This window comes from Seriola lalandi, unplaced genomic scaffold (assembly GCF_002814215.2).
Source record: "Seriola lalandi dorsalis isolate HSWRI2012SDOR001 ecotype SW California unplaced genomic scaffold, Sedor1 jcf7180002054581, whole genome shotgun sequence".
NCBI lineage: Eukaryota > Metazoa > Chordata > Actinopteri > Carangiformes > Carangidae > Seriola > Seriola lalandi.
Genome location: NW_019525134.1, coordinates 2876796 through 2901808, shown reverse-complemented (window position 1 = coordinate 2901808; position 25013 = coordinate 2876796). Strand labels below are relative to the sequence as shown.

The 25013-nt window shown below is 41.4% G+C and overlaps 1 protein-coding gene across 1 annotated transcript in view; it reads left to right on the top strand.

The window, feature by feature from the left end:
- The window catches only part of tspoap1 (TSPO associated protein 1), a 58915-nt gene that overhangs the window by 8866 nt on the left and 25036 nt on the right, over positions 1 to 25013 (top strand). Inside the window, 5 exon segments of the mRNA XM_087177104.1 lie at positions 14295 to 14402; positions 14745 to 14873; positions 16215 to 16391; positions 17225 to 17407; positions 24285 to 24452. Coding sequence (XP_087033230.1) covers positions 14295 to 14402; positions 14745 to 14873; positions 16215 to 16391; positions 17225 to 17407; positions 24285 to 24452 — 765 coding nt within the window.

Genomic DNA, 25013 nt, shown 5'->3' with positions numbered 1-25013 from the left:
GGGGGGGGGGGGGGTGTTCATGGGGTCCAAAAACCAGGAGCCCGCTGCACATGTGGGGTCTGACAGCACAATGCTGGAGGCCACAAGTTGAACTGGCTGTTTGAGGGTTAAGACATGGTTTTCTGGTTATGATAGGCAATTAGTTGTGATGGATAATGTTAGGGTAAGGAGCAATGGAATGCATTATGTCAATGACGGGTATAGTAAAACAAGGATGTGTGTGTGTGTGTGTGTGTTTGTGTGTATGTGTGTGTGTGTGTGTGTGTGTGTGTGTGTGTGTGTGTGTAATGAATCTGTATAATAAGAGTAAAATGTTGTAAAAGGCAGAGCAGGTCTTGTACAGCAGAAGGAAAGTGGGTGAAACTGTAGCTAGAAAATTGCGTTCATGTTCAGTAAAAGCCCCACGTGAAGTGGCTGCGTCATAAATGGAATATATAGAGGGAAGGCGGGTTTTACTGTGATCCAGTGTGGCTCAGCCCACAGAGCACGAAGTTATTCCTTGTAGTGTATTACACATACATAGACTATTTTGGTTTGTTGAGGAAATATATATTTATCCATATGAATTCCTATATATATATATATATATATATATAAAAAGATAATTTTATAAATATATATATAAAAAATTATTATATATATATATATATATATATATCTTTGTCAGTCTTTATATCAACAACTCATGAGTTTATCTTCTTTAAAGAATCAGCATCGATTTAAATGCAGTTTTTTAAACCCTGAAATGTCTAAATACTTTCCTTGTGAAACTGTGTGGAGAGGCTGGTCATGGGAGAAGTAGTGATTAACTTTTCACTCTGTGATTATTTTCACCAATGCTATGTGCATTTGTTCTTGCACAAAGGCTTATAAGTTAAGAACAGATTTTTATGCCAAAATCAAACATTGTGTTTTTCAGCAGAGAGACTGAGAACACATGCACACCCTCTATTATTGACCCAAAATACATGAGGGCGCTGGAGTGCTTATTTCTGACTTACATGTAACCGCCCTGCCACGTTTTGGTGCAGTGAGAGGAATATGTGCATCTACTGACATGAAACAAGTTAGTAAGAACACGAAAGATACAGGATGTAAATTATTATTTATGTTTGCTCTTATTCAATGAGCTGTGACCACGAATCTTAAATAATCTGATTTCAATATCCAAGTGAGTTAAGATGATGACAGTTATGTTTATGAATAGATTTGTCACACTTGTCTGGTGTCAGTTTCCCAGTAGCTTCTGTAGCATCTGTCATTTAGAACCATTATTGAAAATATATTAGTCTTTGAGGGCAAATGTGTAAAAGCAGTTGTCAGTGTCTGTCTTTGCACTTCATGGCAGAAAGAAGCACGAAGGCTAATGAGTTTGTTGACTGTGTGGTCCTCTGTGATCCACACTCTTTAGCACCTGTCTGGATACCATATGGCTGCCTGTCTAATGGTCGCTGTGTTCACTCAGTGTGAGTTCCAAATGGAGCTATTGTGCAAAGAAATGAGAGGAATCACTCCACTGAAGACAGTTATTTTACCTGATGACCCTGTATCTACTCATGCTGGATTGCTGAGTTACAGCTGAGGATATGGCAGAGCTAAGGCCGGACGCACACAGTCTGACAGTGGTCTGTTTTCAGTGTTGTACAGATATAAACACGTCTGTCCCAGGTTTAGCCTCACCCTAGTTTTTTTTTTAAAAGTATAGCTCTAAATAATTCACAACACCAGTGGTAATGCAATGATGCCATGGATTTATTTACTTTCTCTGCAGTGGCCAAGACTCTTGGTATCTTTACCTCACACTGTTTAATTCCAGTTGCTGCCAAATCTAGCAATGAAAATAACAAGGACAATTTGGAGTCTTAGGAATATCTAGTTGGGCTGTTTCACTTGGAGAATGTGGAAAGGATGCTCTATTGTGTATGGGCTGCTGCTGTTCACGCCAGGAACAACTTTATCTCAGTTTATCCAGTTAGCAAGGGCATTTCCTGCCTTGTAAAATAACCCAAACACAAGAGTACTTGTCACTCTCAGTCTGTTGTCAGCTGTAAATATAGGCTTTTGTTACCTTGTTGTCAGCATGTCATTTCCTCTGCTGTGGATATGATGGCATAACTGATGCTCAGCAAAATTTCTGCAGAGCTATTTCACACTATTCAAAGCAGCTCTATAATAAGTGTTTAGTCAGATTTTTCTCAAGGTAAAAGGCAGAGCCCGGGTTTTCAAGCTCTTTGCTCATTTCCACAGTCACTCTCACCAGTAGAAATGAGTCGAGGTCATTATCAGAATATTGTGTCTGTGTTTGTGTGAGTTTGCTCCCACAAACACAGACATGCCTCGGCCTCGACTCGGTGTCGTCTGGAGGTAAAACAGCAGAGGCAGCAGAGTGTTCATTTGTTTGTCTTAGAAATGGATGGTTACTTATCTACTTCTCTCTGTGTTACACTGTCTAAATGTTTGGTACTGATCCACTGCTAAAAGCGGAGTGTTGGGTGTTTGACGCACTGTCGCAGGCCTACAGGTCACCGCTGACCCAGTTTGTACCTGTGGGAGAAGAGAAAGTGGAGCGGTGTGTCTGATCCGACAGTCAAATTTTTCCAGAACTTGGCCTGTAATTTTCTGAAAATAATCGCAAATCTCAGAGAGGGTGTGTTCTGCCATCTGGGTAGAGTGTTTGAATAATGAGTCACACACTGTTCTGCTTCTCAGGCAGCATGTGATGATGAACCTAGCATCCACTGTGTTAGACAGACATTCATATGGTTGATTTAAGGCAAAACAATCCACTTATTTTATTTTATTGTCTTCTGTCACATGATTATCATGGATCTTTTCTTTTCTTGGCAAATCAATCAACCTTGATATAACAACGTTAAACACTGGTAACTTAAATTGTGCAGTGTGTTATTTGAGTAGTGATGAGGTGATGGATTTGTAAAAAAACACATTCTCACATGTATTTCTGTGAAGATTTGGTTTGTTTTCTGTCCTTTTTCTGTTATTCTGTTGAAATGCAGGAATGTGGCACTGTACATATTTTTTTCACACATAGTGGGAAGGACAATTTATGATTTGGATTTTGTTACATGAATCCTTATACATTGCGCAGATGTGCATCATAGTTAAAAGTAGAACTGCTTAATTTACTTTGGTTTAGTCTGTTAAACATCAAAAAATAGTGAAAGATATCCATCTCAGTTTTCCGGAGTCTTCCAATTTTTTGTCTTGACTGAACAACAGCCTCAAAACTGAAACATATTCCGTTTACAATGAGGTGAAATAGACAAAATCAGCAAAACTTCACACTGGAGACGCTTAAAAAACAATTAATCAATTAATCTACTAATTGTTGCAGCTCTAGTTTAAAAGTCACAATATTTGATGTTTTGGACAATTTCATCGATAAATAAAATGAACATATGTTCAAATAAAAATATGTTTAAATAAAATAAGATCTATTCCTGTAGCTGATTCTGTATGAGTCCTTTTAGCCACAAGGCTCTGTTTTTGTGTGTGTGTGTGTGTGTGTGTGTGTGTGTGTGTGTGTGTGCGTGTGTGTGTGTGTGCGTGTGTGTTTGTGCACGCGTAGATATGAGTGTCTTTTATTGGCCGGCCATGTTATGACTTGTGAATAATTGATAGAGCAGTGAGAGAAGAGTCTCTGGAGTATTTGTCTCTCACCATTTCCAGGGCCAAACATCAGTGTGTGTCTGTCTGCTGCCTGTCTGCGACGACGTGCAGACTCTCTCCGTGGAACAAGGGCCAGACATTCTGTTCACCGTCGCATGCACTTGCAGTGTGGGGTCATGAACTTGGGCTATCACTTCCGCACCAGTGAGCGTATGTGGGATGCACAGAGTGTTATGGTTGGGCAGTTAAACGAAAAAGCATCAAAACCAACATTTAGGATCTCTCACCGACTTAATGAAGCTCATGTGGCTTAATTCAGTTAATACGTTCATTAGCCGTCCCCTTAAAACATCCTACCTTGTGTTCAGTCACGTGCCTCCGCCGATAGGGATGACACGAGAGCAAACACTGAGCCTCAGGCTACGTCTACACTGACTCGTTTTAATACTTAATACTCGTTTTATAAAATTTTAAAGGACATCACTTTTGCTTCGTTTACTCCTGCTCTCTGTTTTCAATCCCCTAAAGCTGAGATTTTGGAAACTATGACGCAGACACTCGCCTTGCTTCCTGATCGGGTCTGATCAGTCCCATGAACAGTGGTGAATGCAACATGAATAGCAACCAAAGGTTGCTATTCAACCACCAGTTTGTTTAATCACTTGGACACAATCACATGAAGAGCGCATGGCTCAAAAAAAAGGAGGGAAACAGAAAACCGCCATGGTAACTGTTCATTAATCATAATCAAGGTGAAAGGTTTGAATTAATCGTGATATTGATTTGAAGTCGTATCGCCCAGCCCTACAGAGTAGAGACTGTAGAGCAGGTTCTCAGGCATTTACTAGCAAGTGTTGCTTAGTGTTGCTTAGTGTTGCACTGATTTGCTGTTGTGACGTTTGAAATGTGAATAAAGCTGTCATAAAGCGTTGTTGTGTTTACCTTCACTCTCCTGCACTCAGACTGGTACATATTTGGAGTCTTCCAACAACTCTCTGCTGTCTGTGACATTTTATTTGGTCCTGGGCCCAAACTGCTGGCGAGATTAAACCCATTACCCCCATTACCTGTGCTCCCGCTCACAATGGGAAATGCTTTCTGCCTGGAGGAGGAAAAGGAGACTCATTCTGTTGGCCCACTGAATGTCAAGAAAGGTCACTCTGGCCTTTTATTACAGAAGTGCTGCTGCCAGATGTACATTTATTGAACGTGACTTGTAAAGGTTTGCTGTGGTAGTGCTCAATTATTTGAATGGTGCAAGATTATTGTCAGAGAATTATTGACTGTCTAGACCCTCTGTCCTGTCCTAGACGGTGTGTGTGTGTGTGTGTGTGTGTGTGTGTGCGAGCGAGAGTGTGTTGTTAAGGATTTTGTTGTGTAGAAACTAACTTCCCAGCTTTAGTCCTTGTGGCTAAGCCTACTTCTAGAACATGATCCGTACAGCACAGACAGATACACTGTGTTTTCAAGGTCAACCTATTTCCTTTGCTTTGAGTGTTGCCTATAAACGAGATGCTACCTAATGTAGTGTATTTGAAGGTAATGTTAACTCCTGGTGTCAAGGACAGTTCAATCAATATTTTGTTACATCGCAGACAAATACGCAAACGGTGAACTCCTGAGTAGACAGAAGTACGATGGCGATACAGGTGAAGGGAATTCCCGGTGTTCACTAAGGATTTGTCTCCACGGTGGAAACATCCGGGTTAATATTTCAGCCTTTTATCACTTTAGCTCTGGGTGATGAGACGCTGGCTGCCGTGATGACAGTGACGGAGTAGGAGGAGTGATTTTTTGGCAACATCAAGAGCGGCGACAAGTCCCCGGTGGGGCTGGTGGTGGAATGAATTTTTTTCAATTAATTTTAGGGACTTCCACGTCTGGCTGAGTGCGTACTGGCTTGGGGAGGTCAGCCCAATCTGTAGAATGAAATTGGCTAGATGGTATTGCCTGTATTTGCCATTGGCTCCCTTTGATTGTTTTTAACAAAGCTCCAGTTAACAAAGGGCAGTTTGACCTCAGTCGCACATGCTTTTTAATCCACGACACAGATGCAGCCACCGTGTGACTCCATTGTAGGGTTGGTTTAATATAGCTTTTCATCTGCACATGTGACTATGTTGACAAAGTAGCAAAGGAACCAACAAAGACGGCCAAAATAATGTGTCTTCCTTACATAATGACTGATGTGGTTTAAAATGCTAAAGCAGGTTCAGTAAAACCATTTCTGACTGTGTGTCTGTTGTGTTAGACCACAAATTAAGTTGTCTCTGTAACGATGGGGGGGGGGGTCAAAGAGGGCCTCTGTGCATATGCAATTTTCTTTGACAAGATTAAGGGTTATATTCTTTGGAAGCTCTCAGCATCGAGCCTGTGGAGGGTCTGGGGAGAAACAAATCATCTCCACTACACTCCGTCTGTTTCAGTGCCGTTTCCGCTGACACTGCACTAAGAGGAATAATTTGGCGACCCCTCCTCCCGTTCATCCTTTGACTTTTAAAAAGCCAGATGTTCCCTGCATGTCTGACACCTTATTAAGCCCTTGGAGGCTCAGGGGATTGTGACATTTTTATTTTGCGGACTATGAGATGATGAGGCGGCCATGTTAGTATGGATTTTAATTACTGTGTCGTTGGGACGGTGTTATAATGGAAGATCTGAAAGCTGAAGGGATGACTTGTTCATTACAGATGCTAAAACATAGTGACCGTGTCTTCCATGTTGATTTCTTAACTTGGATTAAGCGTGAAATCACTACTGGCGTAACAGATGAATTAGCCCGTCGCTTCATGAGAATACACCATGACATGCGGTTGCATCAGGGCTTCCACAGTCTCTAAGACAGTTCACACCACATAAAGGTTATATGCTGAAATGTATGCACATATTATATTCTAGGCGCTAGCATGCATTTCCAGACGGTGCATTTTTATTTTTGCACAACCTCACCCAGAGGACGATGTACAAGGTGTGGTGGAGGTGGAATTGCTGGATGCCTGTGGGGGAGTAAAGGGGTGTCTCGTGTTGGCTCTTTGTTCTCTAACGCTGTATGAGAGACCCCCTAATCTGTCACCGTCAGGTACCCCGGGGAGATGAGTCGTGATAAATACAGGAGGGGGTTTGAGAGGACACTTAAGAGAGCTTCTTCATGACTTATATATGAGTATTAGGAGAGAGCGGCTGTTAATAAAGCACCTCAGGCCACAAACGGCTCTGTGGTTCTTTCTATATGTAGTTTTTTCTACACAGATAATTTTCTGTTTCTTTGTTCAAGACAGTTGTAGATAACGGCCATGAGAAATGAAAGCAATGCCATAGCTTCCTCTTTAGTCCTATAAATAATCTGGATATTTCTGCCTTGATCACAGTAATTAGAATAAAACAGGTTTGGAAAAGGTGTTTGCAACCAGCATATAAGAATGACACGTCTTAGAGCAAAGGAGCTCTGCAGTGTCGAACCACAGGAGATAGGTGGTCGTCAAGTAAATGAGATTTTTCATGTCTTTTGAAGATGTTTGACAGCAGAGCTCTTCAGGAAATGTCAATAGAAAACCACTGATGCAGCAGACAGAGATAAAGAGTGGCATTGATTTGACTCTAAACTAACACTTCACTGATATTGTCAAGTCCATTACTATCCACTATAGTGGGAGGGTGGCCGTTGCATACTGCATATTGTTTTTTCTGTTTCTGGCCTCTGCTGGTAATTAAACTGTGTTCAGGAGTCATTTCTCCGAACATGTGGTGTTTGAGGATCGGGTCTGTGGGAGGAAGCCTTTCCCCTTCTATTATTGCCGACAGCAGACGAGGCCTGGATTAATTAAGGCACATTTCCAGATTCAGCAGACTGTCTTCTTCATACCAATCCTCTGTGCAACGCTGCTGGATAAAACTCATCAGCAGGTACTTTCAGGCTGTGCATTGTTAATGGTTTTATCAGAATGAATCTACAGTTTATGAAAAGCCAGAGTAAAAATATAGAGATGATCATAACCAGACACATTCTTCTTAGACAGAAGCTGCCTCCAGTGGAACCGGAGCAGGATACCAGTGTTGACGTGCACTGCAATAAAAAAAAGAGAAGATTATCCTATGGAAAAAATGTATCTTAATGTTAGTGTTCCTGCTGGGCCTCACATTCTTTAACTACTCAGGCAGCAAAGCTACTGATTTCCAATCGTGTATATAACTGTTGTTTATTCAGTTGCTACTAAGTGTTATCCTTTTTCCATCCAGCCAGCAGTAAGCTCTGAGCTGCTTCTCTAAGGACGGCAGAAGAACAACTAACAGCCTGTGTAAATAAAGGTTTTCATATGTTGAAGTCCCAATCCACAAGCCGTTTTATTAGTGGTGTATTGATTGATGGTTTGATTGAGCATATTGCTTTAGCATTAGACTGTAGATTGACTGGTTTCAGTTGTAATACAAACTGTATTGACTTTGGCTGAAAAGATGTTGTACACTAATGACAGATTCTAGCTTTTATACTTCTACTTCAATTATCACGTCCAAAGGAGTTAACAATGGCGAAGCGTGTGTTTGTGTCGTGCTCCTGTGTGCATGCCTGTGCCTTTGTCTCGCTGTCTCCTTAGAGGTTTACAGTGGGGGATTTCTAGCTGTCAGCTAAAAATGCTGATGTTGGTGTTTCTGTGAAACCAGACTGTAGACGTTTCCATACGCCTTACAAAAGCTCGCCGTGAATCCCAGACAAAAGGATAATCTGGTTGTGTGACCTGATGAATATGTAAGAGCGAGCCTCTGAACATTTAATGATTTATTTAATTTTTCTTTTTTTCTTGATAGGTGCTGTAACTAAAGTCGTCTTAGTGTGTCAGCAACATGACAGAAAATGCACTTCTGCTGTTTTCCTTTCACTGCAGCCATTTGTAGTCTTCTTACTTTTTTTTTTTCAACAGTTTTTGCGAATGTATTTTTTCTTCAAAATCCTACTGAAGATATATTCTTAACACTGCAGTGGTGAAAGCAGTGTTTTCTGCAAACAGCATGAAACTCAACGTTCATTTTCCATCACATAAAAAGAAAGATACAGGGTTGTAGCAGATCAGGAAGAATTAAACAGAAGATTATTCGAATGACTTAAATATAAATAGAATAATTTACTAGTAGTTTTAACAAAACAAACATTTGACGCGGTGAGAACACATACAGTCTTCCACAAGCGTCAGTAAATGTCTAACCTTCTCCGAACCTTTAACCCATATTGTTTTTCCCTGTATGAGCAGTTTACAAGCTCCAAATAAGACACACACTGTCCAATTTAATTAAACTTAGTCATAAATCAGTTGTTTCTATCTGATATTTTTATTTTAGTCTCTCCATACTTGTATCTCGACTTTATAGTGCTGCCGACAAGATGCCGACAAAGAGGATGAATTCCAGAAAACCCCTAAGACATTTTGATTCAGGCCCTCGGTGGCATATAAAACAGCAACTGACCCAGATAATCAAGCGGCACCGTAGCCTGCTCTCTTTACGAAGCTCAGACTCGTCAGTGTCGGCTTGTTACTCGCAGTGAAAGTAATGGAGTGAGATCGTTTATAACAAGTCACCTGTGAAGTGTCTCTTTTATGCCGGTTCATAACTCAGGTTTTTTTTAACTTGTCTCCGAAAACTCTGTTGTATAATAAATGAGATTAAAATGAGTCTTCGTGGCTCAGGTTGTTTGTGCTTTCAAGGTCAGTAACACATGCTGCTCCCGGAGCCACCTGCCAAACTGTGACAGCCATGTGATGGGGGGGTCTGACCTTCTGCGGCCGTACTTTGAGCTTTAAAGTCCCTTTCACAAGTGGAACCTGCAAACGTTGTTGGACTCAATTATCTGGATCGTTCACACGTACAGATCTCCTGTACAGAAAATTCAATGTCACTGTAGGTGAATGAATTTGTGTGAAAGGAGGCTTTGTTTGACAAGCTTTATAGACCTGATAGTAAAACTTTCTTTGTGGTCATTAGAAAAGCCCAAAGGGATTCAACTCTTCTAAGTGGGAAAAAAGCATCAAAGAATGTTTTTCTAATGAAATAATGAGGCTTTTCACAGCACTAAATGTGTCACACACCACCAATCAGTAAAGGCTCATCCACCCTGCTTTTATCAGCTGCGAGAGCCCTCACAGCAAAATCACTCTAACAGGACTATGAGTGGGTAACACCGGATAACTGTGTTGTTCTTTTTGCATAATCGCGTCCTACTTGGAATTTCAAATGGATTCTTAACAAGTTATAAATGCAAACAAAATACTTTTTCACAGCTTCACAATCAAACAGAATAATCAGCTTGTCCACACTGACAGCCCCAATGTTGAACTAAAAATGCTATAAATTGTCGTAGTACATGACAGTGTGTTCTAGACCCTGCAGGACCATTATGGTAAGAAGTGTGTATGTGGTGTGAGTGTGTTTTTTTTATGGTCTGCTTGTATCCGCAGTTATTGCAGACATACAAACAGATCACAGCGAGATGGCTCCATTTGGCCCATCTGCCCTGCCCAAGGCTCAGGCTCTCCTGACAGACGTTTGTGTAGAGACCCCTGCCCTCCTTCTACTGAGTTACATCTGCCTTGCTCCCTGAGCCAGGCCCATGTGAAAACAGCACTGCTGTGAGAGAGGCGTTCTGGCTGAATGCTAATACACTGGCCTTGAGTGGACCTCGCCACCTGCAGCCTTTTTCTGTGGCAGCGAGAGAAGCAAGAGCAGGGTGGGTTTTAGTTTGTAAAAAGCCAGCATTACCTCATGCTTAAAGAAAAGCCTTCGGTGTATTTTCACTATGATTCCCAGGGAACAATTACAAGACATGGACGGACTCCAAGATCATTAGAATCAGAATGGAGGCGGGCGGAGGCTGAGTTCACTCTGGCTGGCCTTCCTGTGAGGTGATTGATTGGGCTTTAGCATCGTTGTCCTGAGAGGAAGAGTGGGACACTGGGACCGGCTGACTCCTCTGACTGATGGTAAAATAACTCTCAAGGACACAAAGGTTCATCTGAGAGCTGAGGCTACGCTACCTTTCTTTGAATCCTTAAAGAATGTTTGCTAGCACTCTGCCCCTTTTATGTTTGGGAGAGGCAACGAAGCACAGCGTTATGTTTTTTCCAATAACATCTCCTCAGCAGGTCTGGAAAACAAACTTGGGTTGCAACAATTTCTGCTCCGGGTAGCTGTAGTGTGAGCATCGCTTTAATGAAACTGAGTTGTGTTATTAAGTGTAAATGGTGTCTCCGTTTGCCTTCGGGTAACTTGCTGTTGCTACTGTCTTACTTGGGAGCAGCGTAACATTCCCCCTCCCTCGGCTGAGGTGCATACGAAGTCTTCTTTAGAGAGAGTACCATTTTTAAAATTCTTTTATTTTTAGTTTTTATTACCACTGTCACTCCCTGTGCTTGCAACACAGCATGATGCAGGTGTCCCAACTGAAAGGAAATTCAATATTAAGAGGAACATCTTCATTTTTCTCACTACAGAGTTTTTTGTGTCTCATTTCAGCTGTTTTCATTACGCTGTGGTATTAATGTTCAGCCTGTCCTAAAGAACTTCTAATTAATGTGATATTGTAAGGAGATATTAGTTACAGTAGGAGTAACACTGTTTTGTGTCTTCATGCATTTTAAATGTGTCTAAAATGCAGCATACTCACATGAGAGAAACATTGCATGTGACTAGATTTTAAGAATGAACCTGATATTTGCACTTAGAGCAGACCCTTACCCCTGACACTACACTACAAGAAATAAATCAAACCCAGAGAGGTGAATAAGCAGAGTCCCTGCGTCCCTGAGAAATTCATCTAACATCAGCAAAGCAAATGGTCTGGTCATGAAGTGCTGTTCATCTCTGTTTGCAGTTTCTCTGTGTGCCCTAATACATCATCTTAAGAGGATGAGGAGAGAGGGTCTCACACACTGTATTATAGGGATGCGTGTGTGTGTGTGTGTGTGTGTGTGTGTGTGTGTGTGTGTGTGTGTGTGTGTGTGTGTGTGTGTGTGCGTGAGTTAGCCGTATGTTAAACTTGGTCATTTCTTACCTTCAAGTTCCATCCCACCTGTGATCCTGACCAGAAAGAAGAATGTGCAGAGTATGAATGGATGTTTTACAAAAGCTACTTGTTCATGTTATAAAAATAAAAGCTCCAAATGTCTCAACAATGTCCAACAGAATCAAGAATAAGCCAAATGACCCATTAACAAAAGTTTCTATCTTCATTTTACTTCAGGCAGCTCTCCTACTTTATGTTTATCTTTATAACAGTTTATTTCTTCTTTTATTACAAAGAAAGGAAACAACTAATGAGAGGTCAGTACTAACCATGGTGACAAACACATTGCATTTCCTGTGGGTCCTCTGCAATAAAAGGCCCTTGTGATTTGCCAATTTTATGCTTTTAATTTGAAGCAGCAGCAATAAAACAATCCATTCACATGAACAGAAACGTTATGCAGCTCTCACATGGTGGAAGGAGAGTGAACAGTGATGAGTGGGGCTGATATTGATGAGATGAAATTGCACTGGATTACATGTATGTGTCATTTGACTTTTCTTCCCTTGTGTCTGAATCCAGTGCGGGAGTGTTGGGCTCCGCCACTAACAATAAAACCTGCCACACAGACAGAGAGATAATTATTCTCTCAGGTGATGTAATAGCTTCAGTAGCAGTCATGCTTAAACAGAACAATGAGATGAAATTATGTCTCACAGTGTTTTAGCTGGCGTCACATTATGTCCAAGGAGCAGTCAAATTTAAGGAGAATGTACCTGCTAACTCAGTACCTGTGATGATTATGAATACTGTTAATTAAACATCTGCACCTGCAGATAATAGTTGCAGATTTTTACAAGTAACTTTGACAGTATTTATTTATAACTATTTCCCTTCACTTTTCTTAAACTTGTGCTTTCTTGATATGGATCTTTGCACATGATTTATTTTATCATGTTACTTCATTTACATTTTTAATTTATTCTTTATTTCCTCACCAGATCATGTGTTAATCATTTCATTCATTGTGTCTGCTCGTCTGTGTGGTCTTACCCTGAAACCATATGGTCTTTCTGGCACGAGTTTGTAACCTACTAACTAAATATTCCGACAGGATGTCCAGTGTTACCATCACAATTGTACTGGAAGATAAACACACAGGAGCCTCAGCTGCTGGTTTAGTAAACAGCTGGTCATTAGTGTTGACTCGAACAACAGGTACAGGAGCATTAAAAAACCCTCCAGGGAGCCACCAGATCACCCATCATCTGCCGTTACCAAGACAACATAATCTCACAAGATGATGGCTACATGATGTTTTTTTTGGGGTTTTTTTTAATGCACCATGTCATCAGGATGTTTAATATAACGTTACTCTCTGTGCTGTTATAAAAGTGTTATTGTGGCAGAGGGTTATTTCAGGTTAATAATGAGTTCCCAACAGTATTATGGAGACCTACAGTAATGGAGCACATCTAAAGGTTTACTGGTGTTTCACATGTGGAGCCATCTGTGTGCTTTTGTCATACTGAGACACTAGAGTGCGTGGTCCACCACAGCGCGCCTCTCTTTATCTGTGCGTGAGCTGCAGTAGCTGCAGGGAGGGACATCCTGCATGTTTCTCCCCAGTCAAACTGACAGGTATCACCCAGCAGTATTACCTGTCTCAACAATAATTGCTTTCTCATACGTAACCAGCCAAAGTCACTCTAGGTGACTGTTTTTGGCGAATGTGTTGTACTCTGAGGACAAACCCTCCCCTCACCTCCAGCTTATCTGTTTGCCCTGTCTGTCCATCTGCTCTCTCTGCAGCCATTACATTCATGTGTGCCAGGTCCACTCTCAGCCCGTCCCTCTGTGCCGCAGAGCTCAATTAGAGCATCCCTGACACAGAGGCACCGAGGCACAGTGGTATCACCACTTCCACGTTTCCTCCACATGGATGATAAGCGCCCATGACAGTGTTGATCACCACATTGACTATCTGCCACACTGACTGCTGCTTTGTTCAGCTGTCCCGTCACAAAAAGCTCACCAGATAACAAGCTTATTAGTGCATCACCCAGGACCATTGTACCGTATAAAACTACTCTAAAACCTCATCATGTGTATTTATTTCAATACATGACAACTGAATACAGTCATTGAATATACACCAGGTTGGACAGCCAGTTGGATGCCTTTTCTCAATTATTTTACTGTGTATTTCTATTCTCACGGTCCATCAGAATAAGGTTTAAAAGCTATAACAACAGCAGCTATATAAAATGAAAATCAAAAAAAGAGTCTGACTTCACTCAGTGTGATTGCTCCGTCTCTCCTCCTCTCTCCATAGTGCGATGTGAGAGCTTTCTTCTTATGCTGAGTTAGTGTGGTATAATAGATGTTCAGAGCCTGTGGTAGACTGATTGAGTTGGTCTAATGAAAAGCCTTTTCAGTGGGCTGTCATCTGTCAGCCACCATTAGATAGTGCTGTATAAACAACGGCTGACAGCAGAGGAAGGCTTTTTCTGCAAGTGACAGACGGGACATGATTTAAGCAATTCTATAGAAATGAAAATCGATCCCTGATCCCCACAGCAATGCTCTTGTGTGTCCTTGAAAATAAAAATAAAAAAAAAGACAGTAGTAGTCAGTAAACTGTTCTTCTGTTTTTGCTGTGCGTGTTTTTCAGAATGGTACTGACTACGGGTTCCTGGTACGTCAGAACTCTGAACTCTTGCGAGCCCTTGATGAGCTGGAGAAGACTTGCACCACACTGAGGGAGGAGAATGGCCTGCTGGTAAGACTAAAAATAACAGTTTGTGACTGAAGGCTTCCTAGAAAGTAGGGCAGGTGAACAGACATGAAACTGCAACAGCACTGTTTCAGTTTGGTGCTGAAAGTTTCTCTTTTCACAGTCATTAGTTCACTTTGTATATACTGTATATATATATATATATATACGGCGTGTTGGTCTCTCCCCAAGCATCTCCTGAATGTTCACTTGTCAACACAGGCCGATGATATTAAACCACTAATAAGCCTTCCTGAATAACTGTCGTGTGACTTGCCGTTGGTGTGTTAGCCGTTGCTGCAGGCGATGTGTGATGATGATGATGATGTTTGTTTGCCGTGTGTTTAGCGGAAGAGCAGCGCCCCAGAGACAGAGGAGAAGGTCAGGCGGCTGAGGAGGAAGAACACAGAACTGGCTGTTCTTGCTAAGAGGCTTGAAGAGAGAGCTCGAAAACTGCAGGAGGCCAACCTCAGAGTGGTAAACCCCCCCCACACAAATAAAAAACCTCCAACATTTTCACAGCGAACTGCTGAGCCTATTTGCAATTGCACTTGACCCAAATGCTGGGAGTGACTCATTATCTAGCACCACCATCCAAATCACCACATCACCATAATGTTCGGTAATGAGTTGAATAGAATAGTTGAGCATGTGATGAATGGGAGCCTTGTTGAAAAAATACCAGCACCCTATTGAATAATTTAATGCATCACTAGAATAGCTACATGACCTCACTGTTCAGCAGGACGTCCAACTAGTCTCTTATATAAAAGAGATGTAGTAAAGACGTGAACAAAGATCAAACACGATGATTGGCGGTTTAAAACATTTACATTCCTCATGAGACGCGTCTTTAACTCAGCATTTTAAAACCTGATGCGATGGCAGCATCGCCAGATGGACATGTCTTATACTGTGGTTGTCTTGTTTAAACGTGGCTTACTAGTTAGGCATCATCTGTTCTTCTGCATAGACCCGAACATCAACCTCTATTTTCCAGCTCAAAGGATTAAAAATCTAATGAGTATACATTTAGTAATGGGCTGGTTAAATCTCTCTCTGTATGCAGCAGCTTGTTAGACAGCTAACAGAAATGGTGGAAGGCTGAGAAGACCAGCAGTTAAAGACAGCGTCTTTATTTGCTGCACTGACAGAATAAAAACACTAAAATTTACAGTAGCATCAGCAAAACATGTAGCTTTAATCCCTGACTACTTTTTAATAGGTGGAAAGGCTTATGCAGCATTTCTGAGCATCCTTTTTATTGACAGCATACACATTCCTCCTAGAAGATCCAAGTCTTCTTAGAAAGTATCAACCTACAAGTCAGATGTGATTTTGTTCTTCATTGGGTTGATGAGTATCTCTTAAACTCGACATCAACACCGTGATGAAATCTAATCCACTACAATTAAATAGTATCGTGGGAGTACTCTAATGAAAAGCTGCGTGATGCACGATGTTTCTCTTTGAAGTCTGAAGTAGTATTTGAAGCACAACAGAGTAGGGATCTTGAAAGGGAAAGAGCCTCCAGCCTCTTAATCTGCCCAAAGTGCCACAGTCATCTAGCAAACAATGCGAGGACCACCTCTCTCTGTCCTGCTGCCACGGTCACTGGCTGCTGTGTTTTTCGCTGTGCACCTTTTCCCTCCTCACCTCCTGTTGCTCACTGAAAGGCCGTGCAGTGTGGCCTCTGTTTAAACTACACCATCAGAAAGTAAAATGAATCGAATCAGGGATCTTTTACAGTTAACTTGCTCCACTGCTTGTTGCCAAAATGAGACTTTGCCTCTGAAATCCTCTCTCGTTCTTGCACAGGTGAATTCCCCGTCACTGATGAGACCCGGCTCAGTGGAACAGTACAAGAGGGCGTTTGCCCGTCAGCGAGCTCGCGACCTCGCCCAGCACGCTGATGCACTGTTGTCTAAGGACAAAGAGATCGCTGCCCTACAGCAGGAGTGCAGAGAGCTGGAGGCACGACTGGGAACCACGAAGGTATTTAATGACACAACTCCTCAGGAACTAGTTTGCTCAGTCATGAATTTGGACTTCTTAACAGAAAGACAAGTTTCGACCACTGCTCTTCTGAACATAACTCTGAGCGTCATTGATCTTCCACGTATTTACTCTTCTTTGCCACAGAACCACATCCCTCCCCCCCTTACACAGGCTCATAATGCCACAAGGTTGCTCTCTGCTGGACAACATGGGCACTACTCATCCTAACTCCCTGCTAAGCCCGTATTACAAGGGCTGCGTCACTGCTGATGTCTAGATGACAGTGCAGGAATAGGCTGCCTTTCTAAGTGCCTGTTTTTAATTACTGGTCCAGTGACTTAAAAGCTGATACTCCTGAATGTGAACATCTGTTGTGTTTAATAATGAAGGGTCTCACAGGGTGAACTGTGCATTGATCTAGTAATGATGTCTGTGCCGGATCTCTTATTCAGCCTAAACACATTTTCACCGTGTGATAAGAAATGACAGGGAGGGAGGGTAAAGTGCTTCACTCAAGATGAATTTAAATATTAAAACGTATTGTCCAGATCAGATTTACAGCTTCACTGCATGTTTTTGTTTTGGTTTCTTCTGATGCTTTTAGACTGTTTTTTAAATGACAACTGTTTACACTTTATTAAACTCTGTTTTTGTGTTTTGAAGTCATTTCTACATTGTAAAGAAAATATGATTGGATCACAATGCACATAATTACAGATGAATTGATTGAGATGACCATTCTTAATAATAATGTAATAATAATTATAAGCTGAGTTGATGACGTCATTATCTTGTGGCTGTCTTTAATGCACGTGTATATGTCGGCGCAGGGCTCCCCGGTTCCATCTGGCAGAGTGGAATTCGAGAGGCTTCTCAGGGAGTCTCAGAGGGAGGTGCTGCGGCTCCAGAGGCAGCTGTCCGTCACGTCGTCCACCCAGCAGCACAACCATAGTCCCGACCCCAGTGGCCCCGAGAAGTATGGCGAAACTGAGAGGGAGGAGGGGCAGGAGAAGGTAAAGTCGCCCCCTCATGTCAGAGCACAGCTCCAGCTCTACACTGACCTCTGTTGGTCTTAGGGGACTTCAATATGGGAACCTTGTCTGTCCAAACTAAAACCGGTTGACATCAAATCATTTTAGACTTCAGATCAAAATAGCAGTGGCTCAGCAAATTCCATCATAGTTTCTGTGTAGCGAGGATCTTTTTTACTGTAAATAAACAGACAAAAATGATCCAAACATTGTGACCTAAGTCGGTGTCAAAGTGTAGAAACTGTAGGACTTTCTGCTGTGATGATACTTCAGCTTATTTGAAGTTGAAGTGTGTGATGACAACTGAGCACAGATCGTGTGTTTCCACCCGGGAGCATCAAGGGCATCGGTGCTGCGGTGTAGTTGGGATCATACGTTGTTTGGTACTGTAACATTTTTCTAAAACCTAGTGTATGTTTATGTTGGCATGGATGCTGTTGTGCAGTGTTATATAATGGCTTGTCGTTGGACTCGATACTAATCTGCCACAAGCCATAATGAGATGATTCCCTGTCTTGAACTTGGGCCTGATCAAAGATACCAAAGTCAACAGCTCCGATCCTCTGTGCATGTACTACTGATCTCCTCTGTGTTCAGTTCTTAGAAACAGTTCTTCACTGGCGAATAGATAGATCAGTCACTGGCCAAAACATTTTGAATTGCACATATACAGTGTCATAAACAATATGAATAGGTTACATAATGCAGTATGGGTATTATTTGTATTTGTAACATTTTATTTAGCCACACCAGTGAACATCTGTAATGTTTCACCGGTGTCCTTTTGAGAGGTAGATTTTAAAGGTACAATTTCAGTTTATTTATATGAGTTTACGTCACTTTAAAGGCATACATCTAGTTTCTTTTTTTTTCTTTTTTTTGTAAAATTCTCCACTGCCTGTGAAGTAGAGTAAAATTATCTGCCTGTGAAGCTCAAATGAGAATGCCGATTGTGGTAATCTCTCGTTTGTGGGACGCACACACGCACTCCCAGTGGCACGCGCACACCCAGAAAGGGGCCATGTTGTGTGAACTCTAATCCCCTCTAACAACAGAATGGTACAGTCCAGTAATCCGCTCTCTGTTGCTGTGGCAGCGGTGAGAGGGTTTTGGGTGGTAGGTAAGACTCCAGCCGCACTAGAGACTTTTCTATCTCGCCCTGCTCTGGATAACTAGCAGGCCAAGGGAAGCCTTGACGTTGCCACAGATCACACGAAGGGGGTAGGTCGTCTTCTGAGTTTTGTTGTCTCTGTGTGTGTAAATGTCTCATTGGTCCATTGTAGTTCTCCTTGGCTAACCTCATATGTGTCTGCTTGGATGTGAGGCTGGAGCCGTGCAGGACTCAAAGTTGGGACTTAACACTGAAAACTAATCAGTGTCATGACGAACCCGGGGGTGTGAGAGAATTGGCTGAAGGCAGCGGGTGTTGCATTTGTGTCAGATATTAAAACTACCCGCTTATTCTGGAAGATTATTGATATGTTACATGCCCCGTGTTGGTGCTACTGTATGACTCGCAGGGGATTTTTCATTTAGGTCTTGTTGTTTTTTTAATATTCGTGTCAGTGAATTCTGTTTAAAATCCCCCCCTGGTCTGTGATGAGACTGCTACTTTCTTATAAATTAGATGGGACATGCATGAGGCCTAGTCAAGGGCAGCCGGTCAGAAACCCGGTTTTGTAACAGTCATATATTGGAGCTTCCAGATGTAGAATTTAGATGGACCGACTTAGTGACAGGGTGGTAGAGCGTTTGATTGGTGGACATCGATATGCTCCGTATTAAAAAGAAAATCAACGGCCAGGCCAATCCATTAAGGTGCTTTTAAAAGAAGTGATCCAGTTACCCGTTTCAGTAGTCTGCAGGGATTACACCAATGTGCTTATGGCATTCAGGGCCTGCTGAATGGGATCTGACCCTGCTTTAGTACGCATGGGCCCAGGGTGTACTTGATCCTTTAGCAAACATGGACCACATCGGTGTGAAGTGTCCACAATGGCACCTCACCGTGTGAAGCAGTGTGCAAGTAGAGGCGAGCTTCTAATCAAGGACTTGGTTCTCACAAAAACACATCCAGCGTCACCTGCTGTGGCCTCAGCGTGAGGACAGACTTTAGACGTGGCTGCATTCCTCATCAGGGCACTTATTTATAATCATTTATACGACTGTCTTTGCACATCCAACAGGATTTAAGTCTTTACTCATTATTTACAATATCCATTACTGTCATTATTATGTTTTCATACATGCACTGTTAAATGATTTCAGATCAGTTCTGTCACACCCCCTGAGTCTCTTCACTTTTAAAAGACACAGGTTTGGCTGAGAAGCCGACAATCAAATTTTTGCAGATTCTTATCAAGATTTATCAATCCCGAAATAAACTTTCTTAGTTCACAAAGAGCACATCTGTAGAGATAACGCAGGAAAAACATTTAACTTCTGTGTTTTCAAAGTTTAAACAAATTGCTATTGTTCTCTGTTTTCACATTATGACCTGTTGACCTGTCTGTCATAAAGTCAAAAGACAAACTAAAGCAAGATAAGTCAGATATAGTCTGTGAAATCTGACTAAAAATCTGCACTGAAATAAAACATCAAGGGAATATAGGAAGAGAGAAGAACATTAAATCAAGCTGTAAATGTTCTTCAAGGCCAAAAGTCTTTGAATAATTCAACATTTATACTGTATGTTGGCCTGACTTTGAACTCAGTGCTTGATTGAAGAGTAAACAAGTATAAAGCTCAATATACATTCAATGAATTTCATACATGTTATGAAATAAAAATAAATGTTCAAGTTATATTGACTAATAAATTGGGATTACTTAAGTTATTAATTGTATCCCTCTATTAAATAAAACAGATGTGCATCAAGAAATATTATGTGTGTTTGATTTCAGCGCCACAACTCTTCACTTAGCTTCAATCCATAGAATATTAATGCTTGTTAGCTGTAATTGATGTTATATTAATTGCAGTGTTGAGTAATTATGGAGTCAGCACATTTGAACTCAGAGCTGTCCTACCAGCAAATTCCCATTGATTTAATTTGACTCCAGCGGCTTCAGGACCAAAGTGTGTTTGTCTACAGTGTAAGTGTGTTTGAGTGTGTTGAGCTGCTGACTGAGCAGAAATGCCATCAATAACACTCGTGGGTAAAATAAATTTTAGAAAAACAATCTTCTTCCCAGTCTAATATTTAGCTTTTCAAAGCTGGTGTCAGTATATTAGTATAGAGGCGGATGCTAACCGTAGCATCCTTAGATTTTAGTATTTACTTGCCCAGAAATTCCTCCGCAGGACATTGACCGGTTGGTTAATGGTTCATATTTAATGAAAGACCAACACAGACACAGTACATCAGCAGGTCACTGTGCAGTTAACTATAACAGTTCATAGGACATCAGCTTCATGACATTACTCAAAGTCAGGAACCACGCCTCAAAAAACAATCACTGAAAATGTAAACAAAACCGTGACCCCTGGGAAACATTCCCTTAAAGGAGGGCGTGTTTATTTATTAGAATTGTTCAGATGTTGTTCAGATTAGTTGTGAAAATGACTGTTTTTAGCTTAATGCAATTATTGCTTATAATTTCTTATAGATGGTAATTTATTTTAATTGATTGACCTTGACTGATTGACTGTGACCAGTTTAAGTCAATGCAAGCTCAAAATTATTCTCAGTATGCTGCATGATTTATCTATTTATCTTATAGTCTCATTAAAATATTTTAATCCTTTTTTTATATTAACAAAACTGTTAACTCCTGAGGCAGAGTGGTCATACCTTTCATATCTTTCACCCTCGTTAAGATATCGTCATATACTTGAATTGATAGAAGTCGTTAAAGATAACTGATGTTTAACTGATGTTTGGTAGCAGGATTTAAACTGGTGATTCCTTCCTTCACTGGTTCAAGTACATGTGATGATCTGAAGGATGATAAATTCTGATAAATAAGAATCGCTGCTCAAACCTGCACTAACAAACCTAGTTGTCAATAACACGATGTGCAAAGTGCTTTCTCATTTTGCTTCCAAATATAAAATCATTTTGCCACTGTACATGGCGCATGCTAAATGGACAAAACAAAAATTTGTTGGAGCAATAACATTCAACTCAGCTGACCTTCTCTCTTAATTGTCCACATGAGAATAGAGACTTAAACACCAACTGCACCATGACCAAGTGCAATCTCTAAAACATGCGCAGCTTGTTAGGTCGCACTAAGTTTTGTTAGGTTAGTGTGTTGGCACATAAACCTTTGAAATGATTCGTAATAGCCTAAGCCTTGATCTAATGCTCTCCGTGACAGTCCCTTTATTCCTCATAACATTGTATAAATGAGGCATTATGTAATATTCCCCCTCTGTGCCCATCCGGCAAAACCATGTCAAAATTATATCACACGTCGCCTGAACCCTGATTATATTTGCGATGAACTCATCATTGTGAGCTCTCACATTCCCTTTACACAAAGGATTGCTCTTTTAGGGGATTTGACCTGCAGACTGATAGCAGTGTATGACATACCGATTATAGAGTCTTATCACTGTGTTGTTTGGTGACATGAAAATATCTCAACTTGTTGAGAGAGAGAGGTAAACACAATGACTTTTATTCTAAGTATTCATGTATAATTATTAGATGTCAGTGATGGCATGAAAAAGTTCAGGTGCAAAGAAGGAGTTAAGAAAATGAGAGGACCTGCAAAAGTAGTGAGATAATCATGGACAGGGTGGGGGCTTGGTGGGGTTTGTTCAGATTTGCAAAGGGATCTTATCTTACTAATGTGTCACTCCCACTTTGCTGCACGGCTGCCAGACTGTAGCAACAAACTCCACACACTTAAGCCAGCCCAGTGGATGGGTACGAGGAGCTACAAGCTAATTAAGAATCACAAGAAGAGCAACTGGTTTAACCACGACAAGCAGAAGTACAAAGACGGGAACGTTGCCAGGATCACCACCCGGCACGTCTGCATCTGTGGTGGATGTGATGGGATCTTTTAATGGCCACCAAAATCAGCAGATCACTTGTTTGTGGCCCTTCATTCCTGTGCACTGTTTTTGTACAGGGGCCAATGGAATTAGTGCCTCCTGCTGGCCCTTCGTCACCACTACTAACACCATCTGGTCCCCTATCCAAAAGCTAAACCAGGGATAGCCTCACTTAACTTCACAGACATGCCACCGAATTGGTGCTGAGCAGCCACAACGAGTAATCGGCCCTATGTTGAAGTCTCCTGTGTCCAAACCGTCACGCTCCCTGATGCAAACTGCCACACACGTGAAAGGAAGACAAACCTACATGAAACACCTGCACATTTAACAAACAGGCATTCCACAGACTTTTAACCGTGTGGTGCCTGAGGAAAACTTTCACATGATTTATATGCTGCTTGTGGAACTAACACAGAGGATAAAACTACAGTATACTGGCGAAATGGATGACTAGTATGAATAGTATTAAATAATACCAATGATAATCAGCCGCTTTATGAAATGAGGGGTTGTCTTCTATAGAAGCCATTGTGTCTTGTTATTGCCAGGTTGCTTTAAGTGACATCTTAGTTATAAAGATGACTGCACGCATCAGCCCAAAAAACTTTTCCAATCATGTCAGAAGTCTTTTTATAATTCATTGGAACTACAGTAGGACTGCATCTCTCTCTGAACCTTCATTCTCTTCAGTATATCTCAACTCCAGAATGATTCAGTGTTTAGAGGTTGAACTGTTTGGTAGTTTAGCTTTTAACTTCATGGATGAATACCAGATATCGTATGCATCGAATGGGTGTACGAGCCAAATCCATGTTATATGATTAGAGAAATGTAAAACAGAAAATAAAGAATAAAAAAATATTTAATAGAAAGAAACCGGTGGTCACAGAATATCCCAGGTTTATTTATTTTATTTATTCTTCATGACTGAAAAAATACAATCAGTTAAAATGAACTATTTTCCACAGAATTCACCTAATTGATGCCAACTGCTCTCAGATCATAGATCATCAATTTGCCAGATTTGTTAAACTGTTTCTTTTCCTGTTGCATCTTTTATCTTAAAGCCATAGACATTACCAGCTAATGGAAACTTTTTGCAGTCCCACACATGTTGATCTGAAACAACATGTATAAAAACGTTTTTTGTGGGGGCGGGGGGTTTGACTGGTTTAATAGTTCCCCTACAAGAAATCGTCAGGACAGGTTATGAATCTCTGCGTGCCCTGCTCTGATGATCCCAGTGGAAACTGTGCCTGAAGTCTAGAGTGATGTGTCTTTCAGTGACTAACAATGTGCCTTTGATCCTGTTATTGGGTCATGGCCTTGGCTGCACTAGCACAGTTCTACTCTGAGCATAAGTAGGTTTGCTCTAAAATTAGATACTGATTCCCGACTCTTAACCCCTAACCAATGTCAGCCTGTCCCCCACCTGGATCCCAGTTAGACAAATCATACAAGTTGTAAAGATGAACGTGTGGCTGTAATTAGTTTGAAAAAAAAAAAGTAGCCTACTGTGAAACATTCAAGTCATTACATGCAACCTAATTAGAAAGGACAGGCTTCCTGCTAATGAGTTCCAGTCATGTTGCAGGATAGAGGGATTCCCCCTGGATTATTCATTGATTGTAGTTGGACCACTGGGAAGGAGGCTTGCTGCTAATCCCTCACGTACAGCAGGGGGTGTAACGTTAAGTGTTGCTGTACAGTATGACAATCACATGTTTGCTCCTCTCTCACTAGCTGGTCATGTTTTCAGGATCAGAGCAGGAGCTTGAATGTTCGCTTTTCAAGATGACCTCTGTAAATGTAAAGCGAGTGACTGGATGATTCGTCCTGTCCCTGTCAGGTTGTAGGAGAGACCCCGTGTGTGGCATTAGATGAAGCTCCATCCAGGTGTGAGAGGACTCCCGGAGAGGAGGAGGAGTCGGGGCAGCGAGTGACGCCCTCACCGGGCCTCAGCCCGACCCCCTCCCATCAGGAGGAACACACAGAGGAGCAGCACCTACAGTTTCTGGTGAGAGCATCAGCTATTATACTTAGCTGACTCTTCTAAATAGCCCTGACATGTAGGGGAACGTTCAGAGCACAACCATACTGTGCAGGTTGTTGCTTAATATTTTTCAACATTATCAAACACAATGTACTAATTAGAGCTGAAGCTTGTTATTGCTGAAATTAGAGGCGGAGGTTTACTAAATGACTCCAGTCCAGTCCTTCATGAGAGTCCTAGACATCTCTCAGCAGCAATAATTACATATACTGTCTTATTGCAGGCGCAGCACCTTGTTATCCACTGTGCATTTTCATGTGAAACTGAAGCTTGAATTTCAGTGCTGTGACTGAGCTGACTGTCACTGAAGGAAAAACTAGGGCCAGATTTGTTATGTAATGCTGGGATTATTTTGATCTTGTCCCTTGGAAACAGAAGAGTAGCACATTGGCCTTGCTGATTCTACAAGTTGGTCTCATGGCCTAAATAGACCACAGTCCCTCTCAGCTCTGTATTCACTTTCTTTGTCAGGATGGAAAATGGAGATTTCAGACATTAATTGATGTTGTTTTTGTTTATCGTGAG